The following is a 23,689-nucleotide window of genomic DNA, read 5'->3' on the forward strand; positions in this document are numbered from 1 at the left end:
TTTGCTGGTAACTCTAACATCACCTTGAATTCAAGCATCAAATGCAACAATGAGACACAGACAACTCAAGCCATATCTATAAAAATGCCATGTTTATGCCTGAAACATGGTCAGTATGGGCACCCAGTCCTATATGCAACAAACTGCGATGCTCTGTGTGTTCTGACACCTTTCTGTCAGAACCAGCATTAACATAGCATTTTTAGCTACAGTTGCTCTTCTGGTGGACCACACAGGCCAGCCTTCCCTCCTAATGCGCATCAGTGAGCCATGGCCGCACATGAACCTGTTGCGGGTTCACCGGTTTTCCTTCCTTGAACCACTTTTGGAAGGTACTGACCACTGGAGACCAGGGACACCCCACAAGAGCTGCAGTTTTGGAGATGCTCTGACCCAGTCGTCGAGCCATCACTTCACGAGTAAAGACCACACCATCAATGAGATACATTTGGACCGTTTATTATTACGATAGAATGTGAAACAATTTGAATATGAGGATAATAATGATAAATGAAGATGGCTGCGGTGTGGGGAAGGCTTCGTTGGGGATCAGTGTCAGCTCCCGGGCTGGCGGACCCCCAAAAGCTTCTATAAGGATGGAGATAAGACTGTGCTTTGCAAAGATCTTGAAGGTTGAGGCGGAAGTAAAGCTGATAAGCTTGAGTAGACCAATAACCCATGGTCTTAATCATGTGGTCTGGGACCTCTCGGCTGGAGGCTGTTGGGGCTGCTCCAACTCGGAAGGAGAGGCCAGAGAATACGTTAGGGGAGATACCTGATGAAGTAGAACCTGTTTGAAATGTGCCGGAAAACGAGAGCGAGAGGGTCAGCGATGGCGTTGCGAAACCTTGAATATGTTCGGCGTGGAGAATAAATTGGTGGCAACTTGATAGACATGTGAGGCGGTGCATGAAAGGCATGAGTGCGGGGAGTCGCTTCGGAGTTATTGAGGATGATAACGTCGGCAAGATTGTCAGATCAAACACATTTTACGAACGGATAACCGATCCGAACAAATGGATTTTCTTGTCCACTCATGTCCCCTCAGGAGGGCGGCGATAATGACCGGATATACAATATTTCGAAAAACTGCAGATGATGGTTGAAGGGGTTTTGAAGAAACTGCAGAAGCTTGGGTGGCCATTTGGCGGAGAACCACTTTTGTCCATAAAAACCCCCAAAACCGGCAGAAAGGGCAGCGCATGAGAAAAGATGAATGCTGTGAGGGTTAGAAAGACAGTCATCATATAGAAATATGATGACATTCCAGTTTGCTAGGCTTTGAGAAGCGACGGTGCTGCAAACACGATTGATAGCAGGTGAGCGACTGACCCTGGTGCATTGCAAAGTTCAGGCAGCCCAGGAGACAGAGCAGTAGAAATTTTGAGAGAGTGGACGGTTGTTGCATGTGAGTGAAGTGGAAGGACGTGAGATGAGTGGGGATGGAAACTGTGTGAAAAGCCATTGACGAGGAACTGAACGAAATCTGGGTTTGGGTGGTGCCTTAGTGTGTACTTTAGTGCAGGGATGCTGACGGGCATGGAAGTGGACATGTCTAGTTATGACATGGAGGGATTGTGGGGACAAACGGTACGAGAGTGACCGCCGCCGCAGGAGGAGCACACATGGAGGAATCGGCATTGAGACATGGCACAGCCGGGATCATTGAAGTTATTGCAAATCGAGTGACCCTCCAATTGCAATACCAGCCTTCCCTTTTTATCCACTTGGGGTGAAGTCATGGAGGCGGCGAAGCTCGTAGCTTCTGGATCGATGGTGGGTGATCGAATGGTGGAAGAGAGGCGACTGAATGTGGAGGGCCAGCTTTGGTTCTGTGGTTTTTTGAAGGGGATGGTGCAGGTGGTTGCAGGGTGAGCCGATGACCCACATACGTGGCAGCTGACACCGTAGTGGGCTGCAAAAGTGCGGTGGTACAGCTCTTGATCCAGGCAACCCCAGGAGGGCTAACTCGAGGACCAAAGAGAGGTAATCATCAAGCTCCTGCCTATGGGCTGGGTAGACAGAGCATATGACGTCTCTGTACAGGGAGAAGGCATAGGCGAGCTCCACTGCTGTCAGCTCCTTGGATCGAGACGAGGCCTTGGCGCGCATGATCATGATGCCGTCGTGGCTGTCCAGTATGCGTGGTTGAGATGGTTGGTCGAGGGAGGGAAGAAGCAACTCTGCAAAGTTGATATATTTACCAGTCAGGATCTGATGTCGAAGGTGAGCTGCAACGAGAGATGGTTTAGGAGGGGGCTGGTTAGCTGGAGGGACGGCTGAAGCCAAGGAGAACTGAAGACCGCCTGCTGGCGGGATTGTTGCGGCCGAGGCAGGTGAGACGAAAAGGCAGCTGGGAGAGGACCTGGCAACCCGGTGCCAGTAGAGGGCGGCAGATGTAGGTCTGACGAAATGGCAGAAGAGAGAGAACCTGGCAACCTGGTGCTAGTAGAGGGTGGCTGATGTAGGTGGAAAGAAGGGGCGATAGGGAGAGAAACTGGCAACCCGGTGCCAGTAGAGGGTGGCTGATGTAGGTGGGAAGAAGGGGCACTAGGGAGAGAAACTGGCAACCCGGTGCTAGTAGAGGGCAGTGGAGGCAGGTGAGATGAAGAAGCAGTAGGGAGAGAACCTGGCAACCCGGTGCCTGTGTAGGTTGGTGGAAGTTATGCCTGTTCGTGTTCCGTTGACGTGTGGCTTCGGAAGTGGCAGCTTGTTTTGGAATTGTTTGTTGCTGGAAGGAGTGTGTAAAAAGTCGTAAAAAGTATATAGTTTTTCTTTGTTGTCAGAGCGGTGGTAGTTGATTCCCCTTTCCTTTAAAGCTCTTTGGAGGCCCATGACCGTCCAGTCAGAGATGGAGAAGGAGAAGGAACCTTTGGGAGACCGAACCGGAGCGTGCGAGTGGGACTGGTGGCTGTGAGCTCGGCGAGGAGTTGAGATTTCGTCCCTCGCAGGTCGCCGGCACATACTACTTTGCAGTTAGGCTCACTTTTGGTTGCAAAAGCAGCCCCAACCACCTTTGCCTTCTTTTCTGTCCTCCGATCAAAGGGCCCTGAAGGGGTACATCATGCCTGGGTGCTACAGCCGATTCCCAGTGAAACTTCCTCAAATTGCCAACCAAATGAAGTGACCTGTCCAAGCATCATTATCATTAATTATCATTCACTTGTTAAATTGCATCCTGTTGACACGGTGGTACTTGCTACTGAACTGACATTTACAGTGAGAACAGTATTTGTCCATGCTACAAGAAATTATTTGTCAAACACAAGTAACCTATTTCATTGTGCCAGCTGTTAACTGGAAGGTGTTTTACCAAGGCGTTTAAATAAAACCACCGTCAATAATAATCTGTTCTGTTTGTTCACTGAAACAAGTTCTGCAGCTGGCTTATTGTTCTCATACGTGCGTTCATACCTTTCAGCTTGCAGAAGCAACCTGTGGCCAGCCTGCAGGTGTATAAAAGGATAGAGGTGGATGTGAGCTGCAGAGGATCTGAGGCAGAGGAGAGTCTTGGCATCATGGCGTCCAAACTGGTGCTCCTGCTGCAGCTGCTCCTGGTCTCACTGGCGTCCGCGTCACATCATTATGCAGGAATCACAACCTACACCTACAAAGGAAGAAACCCTGATGGAACATTGAGAGTGAGTTATCAACATTTTATAATTTGCAACTTGCAGTGATGATAATGAGCGAACATGCTTTTCATCTCATGTGGTAAGATTTTTGTTGTTCTGGGAATCACAAGTCGATGCCAACAATTATACAGGACTTTACATTAAACTGTTAAAGAGCTGCCCCCTCCTCTCCCTGCTCGCTCTGTGCAGGGAGTTGAGATCCCGTGATCAGTTAATATATGAGCTTCTCTCCACAATCAGACACAAAACAAGAGCAAACTGCACGGATCTGTGAAACTTTATGGGCGTATTTGCGCAATTTGCTCTGTGAATCGGACCTTGAGACGGAGCAGATAGTGGGTGCAAAGGACGATGCAATTCGTTCTTCGTGAATTCCCCCCAAATGTGTCTGCAGCAGGTGCCGATCACAAAATTGAATGAGGGATCGATGTAAAATAATATTGTGCAAAACAAAATCCTGCTTTCATCCCTGCTGCTCATCCAGCGTGTCCACTGAAACTTAAAATGATGCTCTTGTTGTTTGCAGTTTGACTCTAAAAAACTTTGTTGTTTCCAAAAAGACAGATTAGTTCAATTATGATGAAGTTCAGTACCTAAATAATTTTATGTTTTACAGCTTGATCACTTTCTTTGATGAATATATGACTGCTAAATGATTTATTCTGCCCATTGAAGAAAATGACAATAAGCCTCTCTGGAACTAAAATAAGGCAAATTCTCGAAAAGAAGAATCAATCATCTTTACATGTCATCTGACATTGAAAAATGAGCTACATGATTTCTTCACTACTTTTATGGAGCTGGATGATCTTTTGGCTGTTATTCAGCCTGTACTTTGCCTTACCTTTTCTGTTATGTAGCTTATTCTTTTATCATTATTATTTTTCTCAAATGTGTTGTTTTTTTTATTTTAGCCCACTTAGTGACTTCACCGACACATTGCAATAATTCCATTGGTTGTTGTTGTCAATCATATAATCAGACTTTCTTAAAATGAATTACACTGTGGGGTGTTTTTTGTTTTTATTCACAAAACTAATTGTAAAAAAGAGCAACCATGTCTCACTGTAGAATTGTTTTATTCCTCAGGTGGACTTTCGCTACAGGGACACCTACGAGGGCTGTCAGTACTCACACGCCTGGTACTGTTACAGAGGTCAATGTGGTTCTAACACCAGAAGTCAGAGAGGCATAATTGACCAGAGCACGAATGCTCCATTGAATGAAAGGCTTTGGTGTGAAACGGAAACAGTCAGTACGAGAAATGTGCCGAGTGACAAACCTTTTACAATGAGGTGAGCTTTTAATGGATTTCAATCATGTTAACATTGTTGCTGCTGATCTTTATGCTACTTTATTAACACATATAAATATAAATATAATAAAATCAACGTAATATTGCACATAAAACAGCCAATAATACTTTTCTATATCTGGCTATATTATGTTCACTATGTGCCATATTTATATTTGTATTCATGGATATAACATTATAATCATGTGCAATATTTCTGCTTATTTATTATTGTGCTGAATCACTTTAACGTTTAGTATCAGGTGCAATATAACCTGTCCTTTATTATTATGTGCAATTAGATTTTATGTCATGTCCTGTCTTTAGGTTCATAATCTAACTTTGTATCTTATTTTTTGGAGCTATCTGGAACTATAAAAAAGTTCTATCTTAAATGTATTAAAAACTGAGTATAAGTATAAGGGCATGTGAAGGGAATTACCTTAAAACCCCCGAGGAGCTTGTAGAGTAAGTAAAAAATCTCTGAACAGTATTTATGTTTCTACCATTAATTTAGACACAATAAATGAGACAGGTTAGCACAGTACTTGACAGCAACTCACCCTAAATACCCACATATTGCACAGTGTGATGAATCATTGTCATATTAGGGCACATAGAAACACAAACAGCTCAGTATCATACTCTCATGTCATAATGTGTAGAACTTTTCATACAAACAAGAAAGATAAAGAAAAAGCAAATAACAATAATAAACGCGACCTGGGGTCCGTTTCACAAAGCAGGTTTATTGAAAACTCTGAGTCTGTTAACCCTGAAATGAGGGAAACTCTGAGTTTTCCGTTTCACAAAGGGAGGTAACTCAAACCAGAGAAAGAGGGGTAACTCTAGCCTGTTTCACACAGAGAGGTAACTTAAGCTCTCGGTCAGTTACTGTAGTAACAGACTCTATGAACCTAACCTGGTCGTGAGCAGGTTTTCTTCAGGAAACTCAGAGTTTCGCTCTGTCTCCTCCCTCTAGAATATAAAACCCTCATTCGACTTCCTCATTCATTCAGCCCGTCTCACGCGTGTGTTTGAGCGGTTACCGAATTAAAAGAAGAAACGTTGCGTCTCTGTGCTGCTCTGACCGCTTTGCAAAAGTCTTTTATATTTATGATAAAAAAAATCAAAAGACAAATCTGTGTCAAAGTCATCATTTTTAGATTTTCCACCACCACTGCCGAGAGCGCTCAAATAAGACGCCGTTAGTTATTGGATTTTTTTTTTTTTTAAACTAACACATTCAGTTTAATCAACATGAATTATAATGTATGTGAAGTCAGCATCATGTTAGGGATAAAGCTGATGCACATTAAAACAGCCACTGAATGATATTTAATCTGTTTAATATTTAAAATATGATTGAAGTGCTTCCATTTACGTTTTTCTCCCGCTGGATTGCTCCTAAATTAATATAAATTTTAGCTTCCGGTCGTGATTAAGTATTAAATAAATAGACCAGTTCAAACTTGCAAATTTACTCGAGCAGCAGTTTCTTCCCACGCCGCTTCTCTCTCTTTTGCAGCTGCAGCCGTGTTACTTTATTTTTCTAAAAACATGCTCGTATTCGCTGAACGTCCGCATGAGGATTTCGAGCTCCGCTGGTGTGACGTAGGAGGACATCTTTTTGTGTACCGTTGCCATGGTGAATCGTGGTGTCGGGGCTCCATTAATGCTGGCTTTTTACAGTCAGCGTGCACGCACTTAACTCTGGGTGAACCTACTCAGAGTTGATTGAACTAACTCTGATCAGCTGTTCTGGAACCGAAAACTCAGAGTTTCCTATCTCAGAGTAGATCAACTCAGAGTCCAGGGTTAGACTCAGAGTTTGTTGAACCTTCTTTGTGAAACGGACCCCTGATGTCTTATTGATCCAAACATGCGAACAGTCCTCCCCTTGCACAAATTAATCTGATTATCATGAAAGCAGTTCTTCCTTGCAGCATCTAAAGGGTGTTTTTTATACAAACCAGGGCAGCGAGCTGTTGTTGGATCTCAACGCGTAACTTGGTCTCAAGTTGGAGGCTAATGACTTTCGTGGATTTGGGAACAAGATCTGACACCAGAGAACCGAACAGATCACCAGACATTGGTATTCTACCTTTCCTACGGTAAGTCACCTGCTTTCAGTTTTGTTCTTTTTGGCGCCTCTAATGGGGTTAGGGTTAGGGTTAGAGGTACACTTCCCAATTTAACCAGATGTCCATGGTTGGCTCCCTTTGTGACAATTGTAACTCTTGATTTTCCTATTCTTTGTTTGATTATTACTTTAGAAAGAATAAAGTCCATAAACACTAAAAGCAAAACATTGACATGACGCAGAAATATAGCTACAAACAAATAAATGTGTTTTCATATAATAATAAAATGCTATAATTACATAAAAATTAACCTATTATTATTACTATTATTATTAACCTATTATTCTTGTATTTGCTGTCAGTCATGTCTATGCTATCCATACGTGCATCTTTGTAATTCTTCTGATAGGATCCTTTTTGCGTTCAGGATTCTTAGCAGAAGACTGTCACTTACTCGTGTTAATGTGTCCATTCAAGGGTCCCTCTGAACTGCCCACGGACATACAAGCTGATTGCCTTTGATCCTGACGGTGACAAAGTTCGATGCCGATACGGAAATATCCGCAATGTAGAGTGCAGCGGGTGCATCCTACCTTCAGGCTTCCACTTAGATCAGGTTAGTTGAAAGATCTGTTTCCTAATACATCATACAACACTGTACTAAATACTAAAATATTAAATGTTCTCATGGTTAGGACTCCTGCACATTACAATACAACAGAGCCACCTTTGACTACAGAGTTTATGGCTTTGAGATGGTGGTGGAGGACTTCCCAAAACAACCGATCACTCTGGCCTACTCAGACGGATCTCAGTCCTCCAGGATTCCACCCACGAAGAGGGCAAAGAGATTTTCACCAATACTACCACCAACAACCACATCCACCCCATGGTGGTGGCACACTACCACACCACCAACAACTCCACCACCACCACCAACAACTCTACCAACAACAAGAATTCCAACAACAACAACAACTCCAACACCACCAACAACTCTACCAACAAGAATTCCAACAACAATAAGCCCACTGTGGTGGTGGTGGATTCATTCACACATCCCCACCCCATACACAACCACTCCAACTCCTACCACAACACCCACCCCATACACAACCACTCCAACTCCTACTCCAACAACCTCTCCTCTCAGTAAACTACCTTTACAATTCTCCCTTCTCGGTAAGTCAGGTTTAACATTATTGTCTGACTGAGTCATTCTCAATTATTGTCATTCTCATATTGTCTGCAGAAAACCTGCTGCTGCACATTTTGAACTATGAGTTTTGCTGTAGCTCTGTCTTTCAATTGCTGAAAGATTCAAGATCAATTCAAGAAGCGATGAGGTGATATCGATTTATCTGATTCCCCACAACTATCCAAATTTTATCCTGGAAGAATCTTAGCTGGACTTTTTGAGCATTTGAGCTTATTACTGTGAGTCACAGGAAAATGGCTGCCATGTGGATGACGACGACGTCAGGAGTCCCACTCCCCCTTAAAAATTCAAACCATTACATTCTGAAAACATGGTTGCCATAGAATAGAAGACGATACAGAGAAAATGTCAATAATTTACTGTTAATTTTTAATAATTATAATAATAATATGTCACATATAATTTTAAATAGAATCAAAATAATCATTTTCCTTCAAATCCAGTGGACAATCCTGTTCCCTCATGTCAGCTGGGACTCTACTTACCAAAGTATTTGCCCCCAACACCTGACAATGGAGTGCACATTCAAGCAGAGGTCAACAAAGAAGTGGAGATCAGAGTCAGAGCTCAAGCTGCATATTCAGTGTAAGTGAGAACCAACGAGATCAATGTAGAAGCTTGTTACGTGCTGTGGAGCTGTATGTGTTTCTGTGTCCCTCTCTCTCTCTCTGCCTGTCTTCAGGTGGTGCTCACCCTGCTGGCGTTTGATTAAGCTCACCTGTTACAGCTTAACAATCCTGATTCGGTGTATAAGGGCAGGGGAGAGAAGACTGCGTGAAGAGCTGTATGGATCATTTGGTCGTGTGTGCTGGTGGTCAGACTGCAGTGTGGACCTTGATACTCCTTCAGTGGAAGAACGTCTTCTCGGCGCCTTATTTTCTGTTTATTGTTTGAGTAATTCCACTGTTGCTACACGTAGTTAAAGTGAGAGATCCGCTTCTATTTTTCTTCAGTTTTTTTCCTGACAGAAGCTTGTTTTGAGTTGTTTATCTATTCCCGGATTCACTTTTTCTTCCCGGTAACAAATGTGTTGTTGTTGTTCCCCTCATCCCCTAACCACCTTCAGGGAACGTAACAAAGCTAAACGTTCTAATCATTTTAGCAAAGACTATCAAGGACATGTCTGGGTTCTTTGTCATGTTCTCATGCAGAATACAGGACATCATCTTCAGTGGGCCGCAGAAAACAAAAGAGCTCAAAACCACCCATAACGAGTTCGTCATTACGTGGACACCAACTTCAGAAGACCTGGGAAATCATTACGTGATCTGCTTTGCTGTGGAGTCTAAGGCCGGGTGAGTCTTGGGTTTATTTCTTGTATGACTTTATTAGTCTGGGAGTTTCTTTCTATCAAGTCAAGTCAAAGTTTATTTATAAGCACATTTAAAACAACCAAAGTTGACCAAAGTGCTGTACAGGCTTAAAACACAATACCAAATGAAGGAACCAATATACACTGAACAAAAATATAAACGCAACACTTTTGTTTTTGCTCCCATTTTTCATGAGCTGAACTCAAAGATCGAAGACTTTTTCTATGAACACAAAAGGCCGATTTCTCTCAAATATTGTTCACAAATTGGTCTAAATCTGTGTTAGTGAGCGCTTCTCCTCTGCCGAGATAATCCATCCACCTCACAGGTGTGGCATATCGAGATGCTGATTAGACAGCATGATTATTGCACAGGTGTGCCTTAGGCTGGCCACAATTTAATGCGCATCACGGGGATTAATATTAGGACAATTACACGAATAAATGTACTCACCAAGAAGCCACCCATCGCGCACAGTGCCAGCTTGTAGTCTGTTTCCAACCATGCTGTTACTCAGAATGTATGAGTCGTGCGTTGAACCAGGCCACCTCGCCACAATGTTGCTTAATTGCATTTGCGCATCACATATGATCTGTACATTGATCGAATGAAAATGTTTCCTGTTGACATATACAAATTCATCATGTGATGGCGCTTTTATAGCAATGTGTGTGCAGTCGATAGCTCCCATTACATTAGGAAAACCAGCTCTCGCTGCAAATTGCGCCGTAATGTTGACCTGTTCAGCTGCATTGTATGGGAATTTGATACACCTGGCTGACATGTGGATAAATCCGTCCCACACGCCTGGCATGGCTCGGCTCAGGGTCGACTGGCACAGTCCCGATCGGTCGGCCAGCTCCCTCTGGAATGTCCCGGTTGCTAGGAACCCCAGTGTGGTCAGCACCTGTATGGGCACAGGCAGCTCCTCGCTGTGTTGCGCTCCAAGGCCGGCCGCAGCTCTGCGCACAGTTCCAGGAGGATTGTCCTCGGGAACCTAAAGCGGCTGATGAGCCAGTTGTCGTCATGTGCCAGTAAATCATTTCTGTCTCTAAATACACGCTCTCCTCTTATTGCACCATTTGCAATGTCTTCTAACACTGCTAAAGCAGCCATTGTTTTTTGTATTTTTTGCACCACTTTGCGCATGCTTTTATATCCACTCATGTAATTGCAGACACGTGGGTGTGTTAATTGTTCATCAGTGTGAATTGTTCATGTGTCTCTGATGTGCACATCACTCAGTCTGAGGACTAATTGTTTTCACATTTCCCAGCATCACCTCTGAGTGTCGCCAAAGGATCAACAGCTGTAGAAACGTACGTACGCCAGCCATGAAGTTGGCGTGAGGCACCGCACATTTCCACGATCATTTCACTCTTGATACATCTGAACTTTGCCGTGAAAAAGAGCGTACGCCACATATTTGTGCGTACGCACCCTTTGTACATGAGGCCCACAGAATCCCTCTCACAGAGACAAAGGAAGGTGTTGCCTGACTATCTAGAGTTTACCCCTTGCCCTGGAGCTCTCAGCCCAGACAAGGCCACCAACTATCTCTCTAAGACAGAAGGAGCAACAGGAAATCATGCACAAGACCCTGGAGAGGAGCAGACAATACATATCCTTAGAATTAACCTTAGCTGATTATACCATGATTATTAACTCTATAATATTAAAGAAATGTAAACATATGAGCAAACAGGTTAAAAATGTCCTTCACATATACAAGAGGTAGATGGTTTGGCAGTATTTACTGTGAGCATGGATGGCCTTTGGATGCAGTGATGATAAATCTGATGTATATGGTAATGATGCTGTCGATGATAAATCAGCCTCAGCTACATTTCTCTCCACAGTTAAAGTGTTGAATCAGTGTTCTCTGATGTTTTTCAGGTCCAACGTCTATCAGTCAGATATGAGGTGTGTTGTACTGGACGTTAGACATAAGACAGGTGAGTCTATTTACTACGTTAGTGTCAACATTTTGTCATGTGACTACAGCTGTAACAGTATAAATGTGGATGCTACACATCTACATCAATGCTTTGTTTAAGTATTGGCTACATGCCCGGTGTACATTATAGCACGCAGTGTTTCTGTAACAGGTGTACTAAAACAGCAAGGGGTATTTTGGAGAACTGCAAATGTTCAATGTGTATTGAAATAAAAAAAGGTACTTTAAAAATGAACAGTCATGTTTAAGTCCTATAATAATTGTACTTAACTAATTTCAATAGAAATACAAATTGTAATATTCCTATTTTCAGGTCAATTGTCACAACAAACACAATTATGTTGTTTAATCTGCCAAAAGCAGTTTTGATATTTAGTGACAATAATCAAGACAATGGATTCTTGGTTTGAATCGTTGAAGCTAAAAACAACCCTTGACCTAATTTAAACCCTCCTCAGACTTTGTGCTGTTTTCATGAGGAGAAATTAAATCAACAGCTGCATGAAGCCTCGGACCTCATGAAGTGTTTTTCAGTATAAAAGTTTTTGGTCTTCAAATACACTTTTTTTCTACCATAACTTTCCTGTGCTGGTCAGGGGTCACTGGGCTGGAGAAATGATTGAAAACGTTTGACAACCACTGCACTGACTAATGGTACCTCATACAAGCCCACTTCAGAAAAATCCATACTGTAACTTTGAGCAATTTCGTGTTAAAAATATGGTTTTGGCTTTATTACACATGATCCTTTTTTTAAAACATGCATAGCTCTCAACATAATGTGTGTTTTTCAATGAAAATAAAAGGGATTGCACATCTCTTGCTCTAGTGGAAGCTAATGTGATCTGCAAGCAGTCCACAATGAGAGTAGAGGTTGACAAATCAACGTTTCCCAGACTACATGAGGATCATCTGCAGCTCAATGACCCGTCCAACGTCGTCTGCAGCCTGCAGACACACTCAAACAGCACTCATGTCATCGCCATCATCCCCCTCAATGCCTGCGGCACTCAGATCGAGGTAACGGGGTTATTTGTTCCTTTTTTAGTTGTTGCTTTTTCCTTCTTAACAGTGTGAGGACTGAATGCATATCCTCTTACTCTGCAGGAAGATGACGAGTACCTAAAGTTTAAGAATGAAATCATCACAGTTGACAACGGCAGAAACCTGATCACCAGGAAACACCTGCTGGAAGTTAAGTTCTACTGTCAGTACCCCAAACGGGGGAACGTGACTCAGGCCTTCACAGCACACAGAAATATTACCACAGTGTGGGAGAAAGGCTTTGGAAAGTTCACGTACCAGTTTGAGTTCTTTCCTAACGCCCAGTTCCAGACCATGATGGATCCGAGCTCTTACCCTCTGGAGTACGGCTTAGGGAGCAGGATCTACATGCAGATCGAGGCCACGTCTTCAGTCAGCAACACCGAGCTGTTTGTGGAGTCCTGCAGCGCTTCACCATATGACAACCCCAACTACTGGCCAACCTACGCTATCATTTTGGATGGGTAGGCATGAGTACGCCCCCTAGTGGCAGCAGAGGACATAAAATGTGTTGTTTGCTTTATATGACAAGTTTGTGACTAAATTGTTACAAAGAATAACAGAGGCAGTAATTCTGAACTTTTTGATTTGCTCTGACAGGTGCAACGTGGACTCAACTGTTAGAATCCATTCTTCTGCCCATAGCAGACAGTTCAGGTTCAGCATGGAGGCCTTCAAGTTCATTGGCTTACACGACCAGGTGAAGAATGCACTTTGTGGTTAGACTGGAGAAACTCAAGTAACTCAAGTTGTTTTTTTTTAATATAACCGAATTTATAAAATGATGTCTAAGTTGTTTGTGCAGTGCATGGGGACATTGAAATATCAATGCTTTCAGTCCATAGACTGTATAAAAAGATGGCCGACATGACAGCTCCCTAAAGTGAAGCTAAACCCTCTCTATCGCCCCCTGCTGACTGGCTGCAGTATAGCTCATAAAGCCCGCCTCCTCCATGTTAACAGATGGGACATGAGTCAAACTATAAAATCAAAATACACAAAAACATTTTTCTCAAACATGGTTTCTGTCATTATAGTTCGTTCTTATCATGCTGATTTATGTCACAGTGTTCATTTTTCTGACAAGTTTACTTTTAATTAGTTATTTGATGCTATAAAAGGGGGCGTGGCCTCATGATTGACAGGAGATATAACTAACAGTAACACTAACACTACAGTCACTGAACTGTTCTGCTGTTAACTACACATGAGGGATATTTGTTGTTTTGTTGATCGGGTAAAGGTGTGTTCTGGTTAGAGGTAGGGGCGGTATGTCAATACCGCGGCTCCACCAGCCCATCTCTACTGTGCAGACTCTGGCTCCAAATGTGCCAGATGACAGCGCCCACTGCGGGGTTATTTTGGCTTCACTTTTGTACAACGAGAGCAGATAGAGAGACACATTGTCTATCTTTATATACAGTCATTGCTCCAAATGTACAAGATGGGGTAGTTGTGAACTTGTGGCAAAAATGAAGATTACACCCACAAATATGTAGGAAAATGGGATGTTTTTTATTTTATTTCATCTGGAAAATTTCTGACATATTTTCATAGATTAGAAAAAGTAACTTAGAGAAGTTATCCTGCGAACTTATTGTGCTGCAAAACATTTATTTCCATGACTTACAAATGGATGACCACAGTTTTCTTGTTGTATCTTGCCTCTCAGGGATCCTGCTGAAAACAGTTAATTTCCTGACATAATGAGCACATGTCCTGTTGTATTCAGGTGTACATCAGCTGCTCAGTCCTGATGTGTCAAGCAAGAGACCCCAACACCAGGTGCTCGAAGGGATGCCTCAACTCCACACTGTCCCCTAGTCTATACAATCACAAGCGTAAGAGAGCGGCTGTCACCCAGAGTACGGCGCACTTCATTTCCCAGGGTCCCCTGCACCTGAAGAGATCAGTGAGATCAGTATCAGATGTGACAGAAAGTCCAGGTAGGAAAACAGGAAGTGCTTTCTTCACAGCACACCTGCCTTGTTTGACTCCCAGTTTGGACATGATCAGATTCAAGTTGTGCTTCTCCTTTCTCCAGGGATCAACCTGAATCTCAACCTGGTTTTCATCGCTGGATGTCTTCTTGCAGCTGTTGGCATGATCAGCGGAGTGGCCGTGTACAAAGCCAAAATATCAGGGGTGAAATACCAGCCTCTGCCCACACTTGAAAGTTAAGGCAGCAGTGTGGGCAGAGAAACAATTCCATATTAATTACACTGGAATATAAGCAGTTATTTAGATTATGTCTGCTGAGGGATTTGGGTGTTCATGTATCTAATTATGTGCAAATTAAAATGAAGGAATTTTTCGACCTCTTAAGATTCGTCCACAACTGTGTAAACTTGACACACACCTGTGAAGAGAGATCTGTACCTGTGCAAATAGAAAATCACATAATAAGTTTGACATAAACTGAAAGGATGATCATGTAGCACTGCAGCTGCTGGGTGATTGTTCAGTTGTGTTTCTTTTATCCGATTAAGCTTTACAACATCTTTCAGCTATATCATGTTACTGTTTGATTTAAAGGAAGTTGATTGTTGACTGTTTTGTCTCATCATAAGTTTAAATAAAAATCTTTAACAGGCCGTCATGTCATGTTCAAAATCCTTTATGGCTTAACCTTAGACAGTAACACAATATGATACAATACAACAATACCATGCAGTATACTTAAACATGATGCAATACTTCATAATATAATACAACACGTTTTTTACCTGTACATTTATGCTGTTTACATTTACGCACAAGGCACAGCATTAATTATTCAAATCTCCAGACAGACAGGATTTTATGTTTATTAAAGTTCTTTGTGCCGACCATCAAAGAAGGGTAAGTTGTAAATGTTACTCATTGTTGCTGCTGGATCACATGGCGGTATTCTCCTGTGCGTACATAATACTGGACAGTGTATTAATATCTGTGGCCGATTATCAGTGCCACAGGTCGTTGTGTCTGAGGATTATAGCAAATTTACCTCTTAGTTCCGTGTTGGATATTGTGTGTCTGTTTCTGCGTTCAGTAGAGAGAGCACCCATTCGAATGAGAGTGTGAGATGGAGAGCTTGGTGTGGCAGTGTTTGGCCCGTGTGTGGCTCGAGCAGGAATCTCCCCTGAGGTGAAACAGGTGTGTGTGAAGCAGCAGTGAGCTTGTCCACGTCTTCCAGCATCATCAGATTGGTAAAAAATCAAGCCGTATCATGATTTAAGGAGACAAAGGAAACAAAAGCTTGCCCTCACAGTCCTCTGTCCAATAAACAATTATTATTTCACTGTATCTGCAAACACACTGCTTTTCCCTTATGAGTCAAAGCGCTGCTGTGCATGCGGGTGGAAAATAGTAATGATACTTCCACTGGGTGCTTTGGCGCTTTCTGCAGAGTGTACGATCGGGCCCTGTGTTTCATGTTTGTCCTAAGAAAGGCTGCTCTCTCCAAGCAACGGTTTTCCCACTGGATAGTGGATGTTATCAACCATGCATGTTTATATATATCAATAGATATATAGTTACACTGCCAATATTAATGATTGAAATATATCTAATATTTGCAATACTACCATAATACAGACATACTGACAATGACTGATCATAATAATAATAATAATTGTAGCAGTTGAAGTCGGAGCAAAAAACTCCTGAGAAGATATAAAGTAGGTAACATGCAATAATGGGACATGAATGCATACAGATAGAGAGAGGGGGGGACAGACAAGAGCTTGAAGAGGCCAGAATAACGACCTGGCTTCTTTAGCCACCAGCCAACATTGTCATGGTCTGGTCTGTGCCTCTCCCTCATTCCTAGTGTTTCAGATGTTTTTTCCCCTCCTTGTCTGTGTTGTTCCCCTGTATGTTTTCTCTCTGTCTGTCTGTCTGTCTGTCTGTGTGTGGGCGTGACTATCAATTACCCTCCTGCTGCCAGTCCACCTGCACACCTGGGATCCATTCACTCATCAGCTCCTGCAGTATATATACCCCGGCTCTTCACCAGTCTTTGCCAGATTGTTCAGTTCGCATCAGTGGTACTGTGCTGCTGAGCAGGGTTTTTTCTTCGTCAACAAAAAAGATACGTCTCTACGGTCCTGCATTGATTATCAAGGGTTAAATGAGATCACTATTAAAAACAGATATCACCTTCCCCTGATCTCTTCCGGGTTCGAGCTCCTGCAGGGAGCGAAGATCTTTTCAAAATTAGATCTTCATAATGTCTACCATTTGGTCCGTATTAGGGAAGGGGACGAATGCAAGACCGCATTCAACACCCCCAGCGGTCACTATGAATATTTAGTTATGCCCTTCGTATTGACAAATGCCCCAGCTGTCTTCCAGGCCCTTGTTAATGATGTCCTCCGGGACATGCTCAATAAGTTTGTCTTTGTGTCCCCGATGATATTCTGATTTTCTCCCCAAGCGAGGAGTCCCATGTGCTTCATGTCCGACAGGTCCTAGAGAAGCTGCTGGAAAACAAACAGTTCGTCAAGGCTGAAAAGTGTGAATTCTATGTGCCCACTGTATCGTTCCTGGGGTTCATTGTTACGGAGGGGGAGGTACGGATGGATCCGGCAAAAGTTACTGCTGTCACCAACTGGCCTAGACCCACTAACAAAAAAGACGTACAGAGGTTCATTGGGAATCACTACTGCCGCCAACCCCTTACACGCCCTGACGTCTTCCAAGAGCCAGTTTCAGTGAGACCCGGCAGCTGAGACTGCCTTCCAACGCCTGAAGAGGAGTTTTACCTCTGCTCCGGTCCTCACTCTCCCTGATCCCTCTCTCCAGTTCATCGTGGAGGTGGACTCCTCAGATTTGGGTGTCGGAGCGGTCCTCTCACAAAGGTCAGTCACTGACAATATGATTCATCCGTGTGCCTTCCTCTCTAAAAGGCTGTGTCCAGCTGAGAGAAACTACTCCATCAGCAAGAGAGAGCTGCTAGCCATTAAAGTGGCTTTTGAAGAATGGAGGCATTGGCTGGAGGGGACCGAGCAGCCCTTCCTCGTGTGGACAGACCAAAAGAATCTGGAGTTCCTTTGCCCGGCCAATAGGTTAAACTCCAGACAGGCAAGACGGTCTCTGTTTTTCACCAGATTTAATTTCACCCTTTCATATCGCCCTGGCTCTAAAAACGTGAAGCCGGATGCTCTCTCCTGATTATTTTCTCCTGATTCAGAACCCAAGGCAGAGAACCCCATCATTCCCAGCTCCTGTTTTGTGGGAGCTATCACCTGGGGGGAGGAGGAGAAGGTGAGACAGGCGAACCAAGGAGGCCTAGTTCCCTCAGGAGTTCCCCTGAATAAGCTGTACGTACCTGACCACCTTCGTTCCAAAGTTATCCACTGGGCCCATGCGTCTCACCTCTCCTGCCACCCGGGGGTTCGCAGGACCATCTTCTTCATTAAGCAGAGGTTCTGGTGGCCGGAGCTTACACAACATGTCACCGAATACGTGGCTGCTTGCCCTGAGATCTGTAGCAACAAGTCTTCACGGAGACCGGTCTCTGGTTTGCTTCAACCTCTTCCTGTTCCGCAGCGCCCCTGGTCGGATGTCTCCTTGGACTTTGTAACCGGGTTACCATCCTCTCAAGGTAACACAACTATTCTCACTATAGTTGACAGATTTTCTAAAATGACCCATTTTGTTCCACTGCCTGAACTCCCCTCTGCCAAAGAGATGGCAGAGGCGGTCCTGCACCATGTTGTCCGTCTCCATGGTTTCTCTAGAAACATCTTATCCGACCGGGGGCCGCAGTTTATCGCTCGGTCTTGGAAGGCGTTCTGCAGCCTGATCGGAGCCACAGCCCCCAGCTACCAGACTGGGCAGAGTGTGGCTCTCCACCCGGGACCTGCCACTCTGGGTGGAGTCACGTAAATTGGCGGCTCGTTTTGTAGGACCATTCCCGGTGTCAAAAATTATTAATCCTTGTGCTGTTCGATTAAGACTCCCCAGAGCCATGAAGTTCCACCCTCCACTCATGCTCCAGTATCATCAAGCAATTTAGCAAGCGTATTGGGACAAATCTGATTGTTGGGTTCATTCAGGGCGAACAGCAGTTTCATCAGTGTAACAATTAATGAGATATTGTGTTTCTGATCAATTTTGCTCAGCGGAAGTATTTAGATGGCACATTTAAGGGGATCAAGGACTGAGCCTTGAGGAACACCACATGAGTGAAATGTGTGGGTTTATGTTGAATTGTTGTGACAGAGAAGGTCCTATCAGAGAGAGCAATATTATCTTGTCTCCTTATTGTTGTACGTATAGATGCTGCAGCATATTGGACCGAAACTAAAACACTTAGACTTATTATCTATGGACACATTGGATGTTTCATATGCATATGGCAATGTGTGTGCGTGTACAGAAACACATGGCCAAGTTAATGCCTGAAACATGGTCAGTATGGGCACCCTGACCTGTCTGCAGCCACACAGCCCCGTACGCAACAAACTGCGATGCTCTGTGTGTTCTGACACCTTTCTGTCAGAACCAGCATTAACATAGCATTTTTAGCTACAGTTGCTCTTCTGGTTGACCACACAGGCCAGCCTTCCCTCCCGATGCGCAACAGTGAGCCTTGGCCACACATGAACCTGTTGCAGGTTCACCGGTTTTCCTTCCTTGATCCACTTTTTGTAGGTACTGACCACTGGAGACCAGGAACACCCCACAAGAGCTGCAGTTTTGGAGATGCTCTGACCCAGTTGTCTAGCCATCACAATTTGGCCCTCATCAAAGTCACTCACATCCTTACGCTTGCCCATTTTTCCTGCTTCCAATACATCAACTTTGAGACAAAGGGTTCACTTGCTGCCTGACATATACCACCCACTGCCAGGTGCCATTATAGTGAGATAATCAATGTTATTCATTTCACCTGTCAGCGGTTATAATAATATGGCTGCTCGGTGTACACCCAGTGTCAATTAACAACAATTATTCACTCAACTTGCCTCAAGAATGGACATTGTCTCCATTTCCCCATGGAATGACGGCCTATTCAGACGCAATTGAGATAATACATTGGTGTCAGCCGACACCAAGTGAAATCTCTTCCGACACTACCTTTTCCAGTACTACGCTGTCCAACATGCAAAAGCTCTCAAGGAAGAGAGTGATAACAGTCTTCTCCGTGGTCAGTCTTACACCTGGTTTATCTCTTCTCGATATTCTAGAGAAAAATAAGTCACCCAACAAATTCTCCTTATCTCCAAGCCCAACTCCTCCGTCAAAAGAGAGAGTAAAAGGAAACTCTGGATCAGCTCATCCATAATGCTCCCATTCCATCGCCACTGAGGATGGTCCAGCCATTGGTCATCCCCTTGACTACTCTAGTGGCACAGCAAGAAGTTGCTTGCAGCACCACCATGCTACAGCCAAGACCTCAGACAACCAATGGTCTTTAAAAATCTCGAACTGGAACATGGCCAAAGTTCAAAAGACATTGAAACACAAAGGAATTCAATAACAGCAATAGCAAATCCAAAATCAGTGATCATTAACCAGAACTAAAGCTTTAGCTACCACCTCATATCAAGATTCAACTTAATTGCTTAATTCTGACACAGTACAGGTCTTGCAATACCAACACCACCAACTTACATCATCCAGGCCAATTAAAAACAACACAGTATTGCCCCCCAGCATTCAATGCCAGCAATCTCTCATGCCAGCCTTAGCAGGGGAGCCTGGCACCTATATGTCAGTTCCCTACCACCAGCAACTCCTACCGCCTCCTTTAGTGGGGGAAATTGGCACCGGTATGCCAGCAACCCCCACCAAATGTCTTTTCTTTTCTTCTCTATTTTCTCAACTCCAGCTATCACCCTCAGGCCGTTCTTGCCCATCCAGCAACCATCAATTTCACCCTTTTTTCAGCTAATCCTTCAGTTTGTCATCCTCACATCCTTATATCACGTCCATCTCCTGTACCCACCAATTTTCACAAACAAATCATTGATGGAAATTACATAGATCTTGCACTCTTTATCATGCCTTCCCTTCGTCAACCAACCACCAACAGAATAATTAAGAGACAACAAGGGCACCTTAAATTAAAAGAAAGAACACCCATCCATATCCAAAGAGCAAACGTCCATTGAATTCACTTACGCTTTCTTTCACTACAGAGATGTTCTATGTTTGTAACATACCACCTGTCAACAGGATATGGATGATTACATGGCCATTATCCTCAACCTAGCCCTCCGTTTCAGGGCTTTTTAAAGGAGGTTTTCAACCCAGAATTAGCATACAACCATTCATCTCTTTCAGATGTAAAAATCTACAGTCTGCCATAAACGATCCAGAGTCTGTTAACCACCTGCTCACTCAAGATGTCAAAGAACGCTTCATGACTGGCCCATTTTTATTTCTCCATTTCCTTACTTCCACATCAGCACCCTAAGTATTGCAACCAGGAAATACTGGTTACATTATAATGATCTTTCAGCACCTCATGACAGTTCCACTCCCAGTATCAAGAGCCTAATTCCAGCAATTAATTTTCCCTTCAGTACACCACCATTAACCATGCCATCGCCCTTATCAAACTCCCCAAGAAAGGGTGTTTGCTGGCGAGGCACATACTACTTTGCAGTTAGGCTCACTTTTGGTTGAAAAAGCAGCCCCAACCACCTTTGCCTTCTTTTCTGTCCTCCGATCAAAGGGCCCTGAAGGGGTACATCATGCCTGGGTGCTAAAGCAGATTCCCAGTGAAACTTCCCCAAATTGCCAACCAAATGAAGAGACCTGTCCAAGCATCATTATCATTAATTATCATTCACTTGTTAAATTGCATCCTGTTGACACGGTGGTACTTGCTACTGACCTGACATTTACAGTGAGAACAGTATTTGTCCATGCTACAAGAAATTGACACAAAAAATTATTTGTCAAACACAAGTAACCTATTTCTTTGTGCCAGCTGTTAACTGGAAGGTGTTTTACCAAGGCGTTTAAATAAAACCACCGTCAATAATAATCTGTTCTGTTTGTTCACTGAAACAAGTTCTGCAGCTGGCTTATTGTTCTCATACATACGTTCATACCTTTCAGCTTGCAGAAGCAACCTGTGGCCAGCCTGCAGGTGTATAAAAGGATAGAGGTGGATGTGAGCTGCAGAGGATTTGAGGCAGAGGAGAGTCTTGGCATCATGGCGTCCAAACTGGTGCTCCTGCTGCAGCTGCTCCTGGTCTCACTGGCGTCCACGTCACATCGGTATGCAGGAATCACAACCTACACCTACAAAGGAAGAAACCCTGATGGAACATTGAGAGTGAGTTATCAACATTTTATCATTTCCAACTTGCAGTGATGATAATGAGCGAACATGCTTTTCATCTCATGTGGTAAGATTTTTGTTCACAAGTCTGATCACTTTTTCTGATTGAATACACAAAATGTTTCATTTGAGGTGGCATTTTTTAATATCTATTAAATCTAATAAATAATTCTCAGGGGAAGCAACCACAATGTTTTGTTAGTGCTTTAGGTTTGTTTAACACACAAATAGGGGGAATTCACTTAAGGATTGCAGGGCTTTGCGCCTGCTAAGACACAAAAAGACTCAGCCTCATTCTCGAAGCACACACAGAGAGTTAAATGCACCCCAAAGTGTGCTGTGGAGCAAACACAGCGTCTCTGTGCTCCGGTGCCGTTTGCACGTATTTAAGTGAGTCAGACATTCGGGACGAATGTGCAAATGAGCCTCATGGCAAAACGCACCTCAATCAAGCTGAACAGAAGTCACACACGAAAGCAGCATACAGCATCCGGTCATTTCAAAATAAAACACCATGTTCAGACCGGTACACACTCCTGTTTATTTTAAGATCAACACACTGAAATCCCGAGAAAAGAACACTTTAAATTAAGTTGTGTACTCAGCCATGGTAGAAGCACAAAAATCACTAAATGATTTCCAAATGAGCAGATAATCAACCTCGGATGTGCAAACTGAACTGTAGTTTGTGTGTTGCTCCGCTAACATTGATGTTATCGCGTAATTTCTCAATTCGCCGTTGACAGACCGGAAGCGCGGCGCAGACGCAACACACAGGAGACGGATCCTGTGGGTTTGAGGGGTTGTAAGGGCTGTTACGCTCTGAGTTTTCACTGATCATGACAACTCCACCTTTTGTGTGATCAAAAAATGTGTTTGTCTCTAAATACAATCTGTTAATAATATATTGTCGTTATTATTATACTCAGGAGACCAATCAATCCGGGGCTGCGCGAGGCTTGTGCCACACTTTGTCCACGTGTGGAGACGGTCTGAAGCCGTTACGCATGACGGGGACTATTATATTGACGAGCTGCTGGCGGTGCATGTAAAACAGGTGGTGGTTTCTGACTACCACACTTGTGACCTCAACGACGAAGATTAACTTTCGGTGCTTATTAAATTGATTTGTAATCTCCACAGGTTGTCTGGTAAGAACAAGTAATGTGCATGTAATGATGATTCCCGTCAGACACACACTCTCTTTGAGATGCCACTCATTTATTGAACTGAATTTTGACGTGTCTGTGTGTGTGGTTCTGCAACACAGAATAATTAAAAACAGTCCGTAACGATGCATTACAGACTTACATGCTTATAGCATACAGTGCAATAACATAGATCTAGTTAAACGATATTTCTCTCACATAACTACACATATTATATACACATATATCAACCAATTAACCAAGACATAATAATAATGACTACGGTCATATCAAGGCATCTCTGAACCATTAAATGTGCAGTAATGAATAGGGCAACAGCAAGGCATTATTTATCTCAAGGCTACTGATATAAATAAGCTAGCAAACTGGTACCACATCATACATTAGCAAACTACATAACAGAAATAAACACTCTAATAATGATACAGTAAGACACTTAACGACACATCTACATCTACTTGGTATACAAGCATTAACACATGTTTATAACTGCGACTGGGCGCCGCCGATTTTTACCGAGCATGCACTGTAGCAGACGCCATTACCGTTAAAACAACAACATGTTAACCACACTGTGGGCGGAAAATAACAACAAACAGCAGGATTACTTACGGGTTCATGAACGCACACAGCCTAATAAGGAACTTGGAACGGAGCACAGCAAACACACTCGAGATCAAACACCGCCATC

General features: G+C 43.4%; 1 protein-coding gene and 1 long non-coding RNA gene across 2 annotated transcripts; both read left to right on the plus strand.

Annotated features, from left to right (window-relative positions):
- The first annotated feature begins 4,782 nt into the window (after positions 1–4,782).
- Positions 4,783–7,807, plus strand: LOC138600401 (uncharacterized). Its single transcript, XR_011308759.1, has 4 exons — positions 4,783–4,930; positions 6,906–7,043; positions 7,491–7,629; positions 7,709–7,807. It is a non-coding gene; the product is annotated as an uncharacterized lncRNA (long non-coding RNA).
- A 4,481-nt stretch (positions 7,808–12,288) lies between these two features.
- On the plus strand, positions 12,289–15,140 carry LOC138591110 (CUB and zona pellucida-like domain-containing protein 1). Its single transcript, XM_069661630.1, has 5 exons — positions 12,289–12,522; positions 12,610–13,010; positions 13,147–13,246; positions 14,279–14,467; positions 14,563–15,140. The coding sequence occupies exons 1-5, from the start codon at positions 12,364–12,366 to the stop codon at positions 14,725–14,727; spliced, it is 1,014 nt and encodes a 337-aa protein (XP_069517731.1). The 5' UTR covers positions 12,289–12,363; the 3' UTR covers positions 14,728–15,140.
- The last annotated feature ends 8,549 nt before the right edge of the window (positions 15,141–23,689 follow it).

Source organism: Semicossyphus pulcher, unplaced genomic scaffold (genome assembly GCF_022749685.1).
Source record: "Semicossyphus pulcher isolate SPU_LCO1_2020_fin unplaced genomic scaffold, fSemPul1.0.p SCAF_1, whole genome shotgun sequence".
Lineage (NCBI taxonomy): Eukaryota > Metazoa > Chordata > Actinopteri > Labriformes > Labridae > Semicossyphus > Semicossyphus pulcher.

Bases quoted from the DNA above. Each gene is read 5' to 3' on its own strand.
- LOC138591110 (XM_069661630.1), top strand. From the start codon at position 12,364: ATGAGAGTAGAGGTTGACAAATCAACGTTTCCCAGACTACATGAGGAT. The intron at 12,523-12,609 runs GTAACGGGGTTA...CTTACTCTGCAG, and splicing joins CCTGCGGCACTCAGATCGAG to GAAGATGACGAGTACCTAAA. The intron at 14,468-14,562 runs GTATCAGATGTG...GGACATGATCAG, and splicing joins TGAAGAGATCAGTGAGATCA to ATTCAAGTTGTGCTTCTCCT.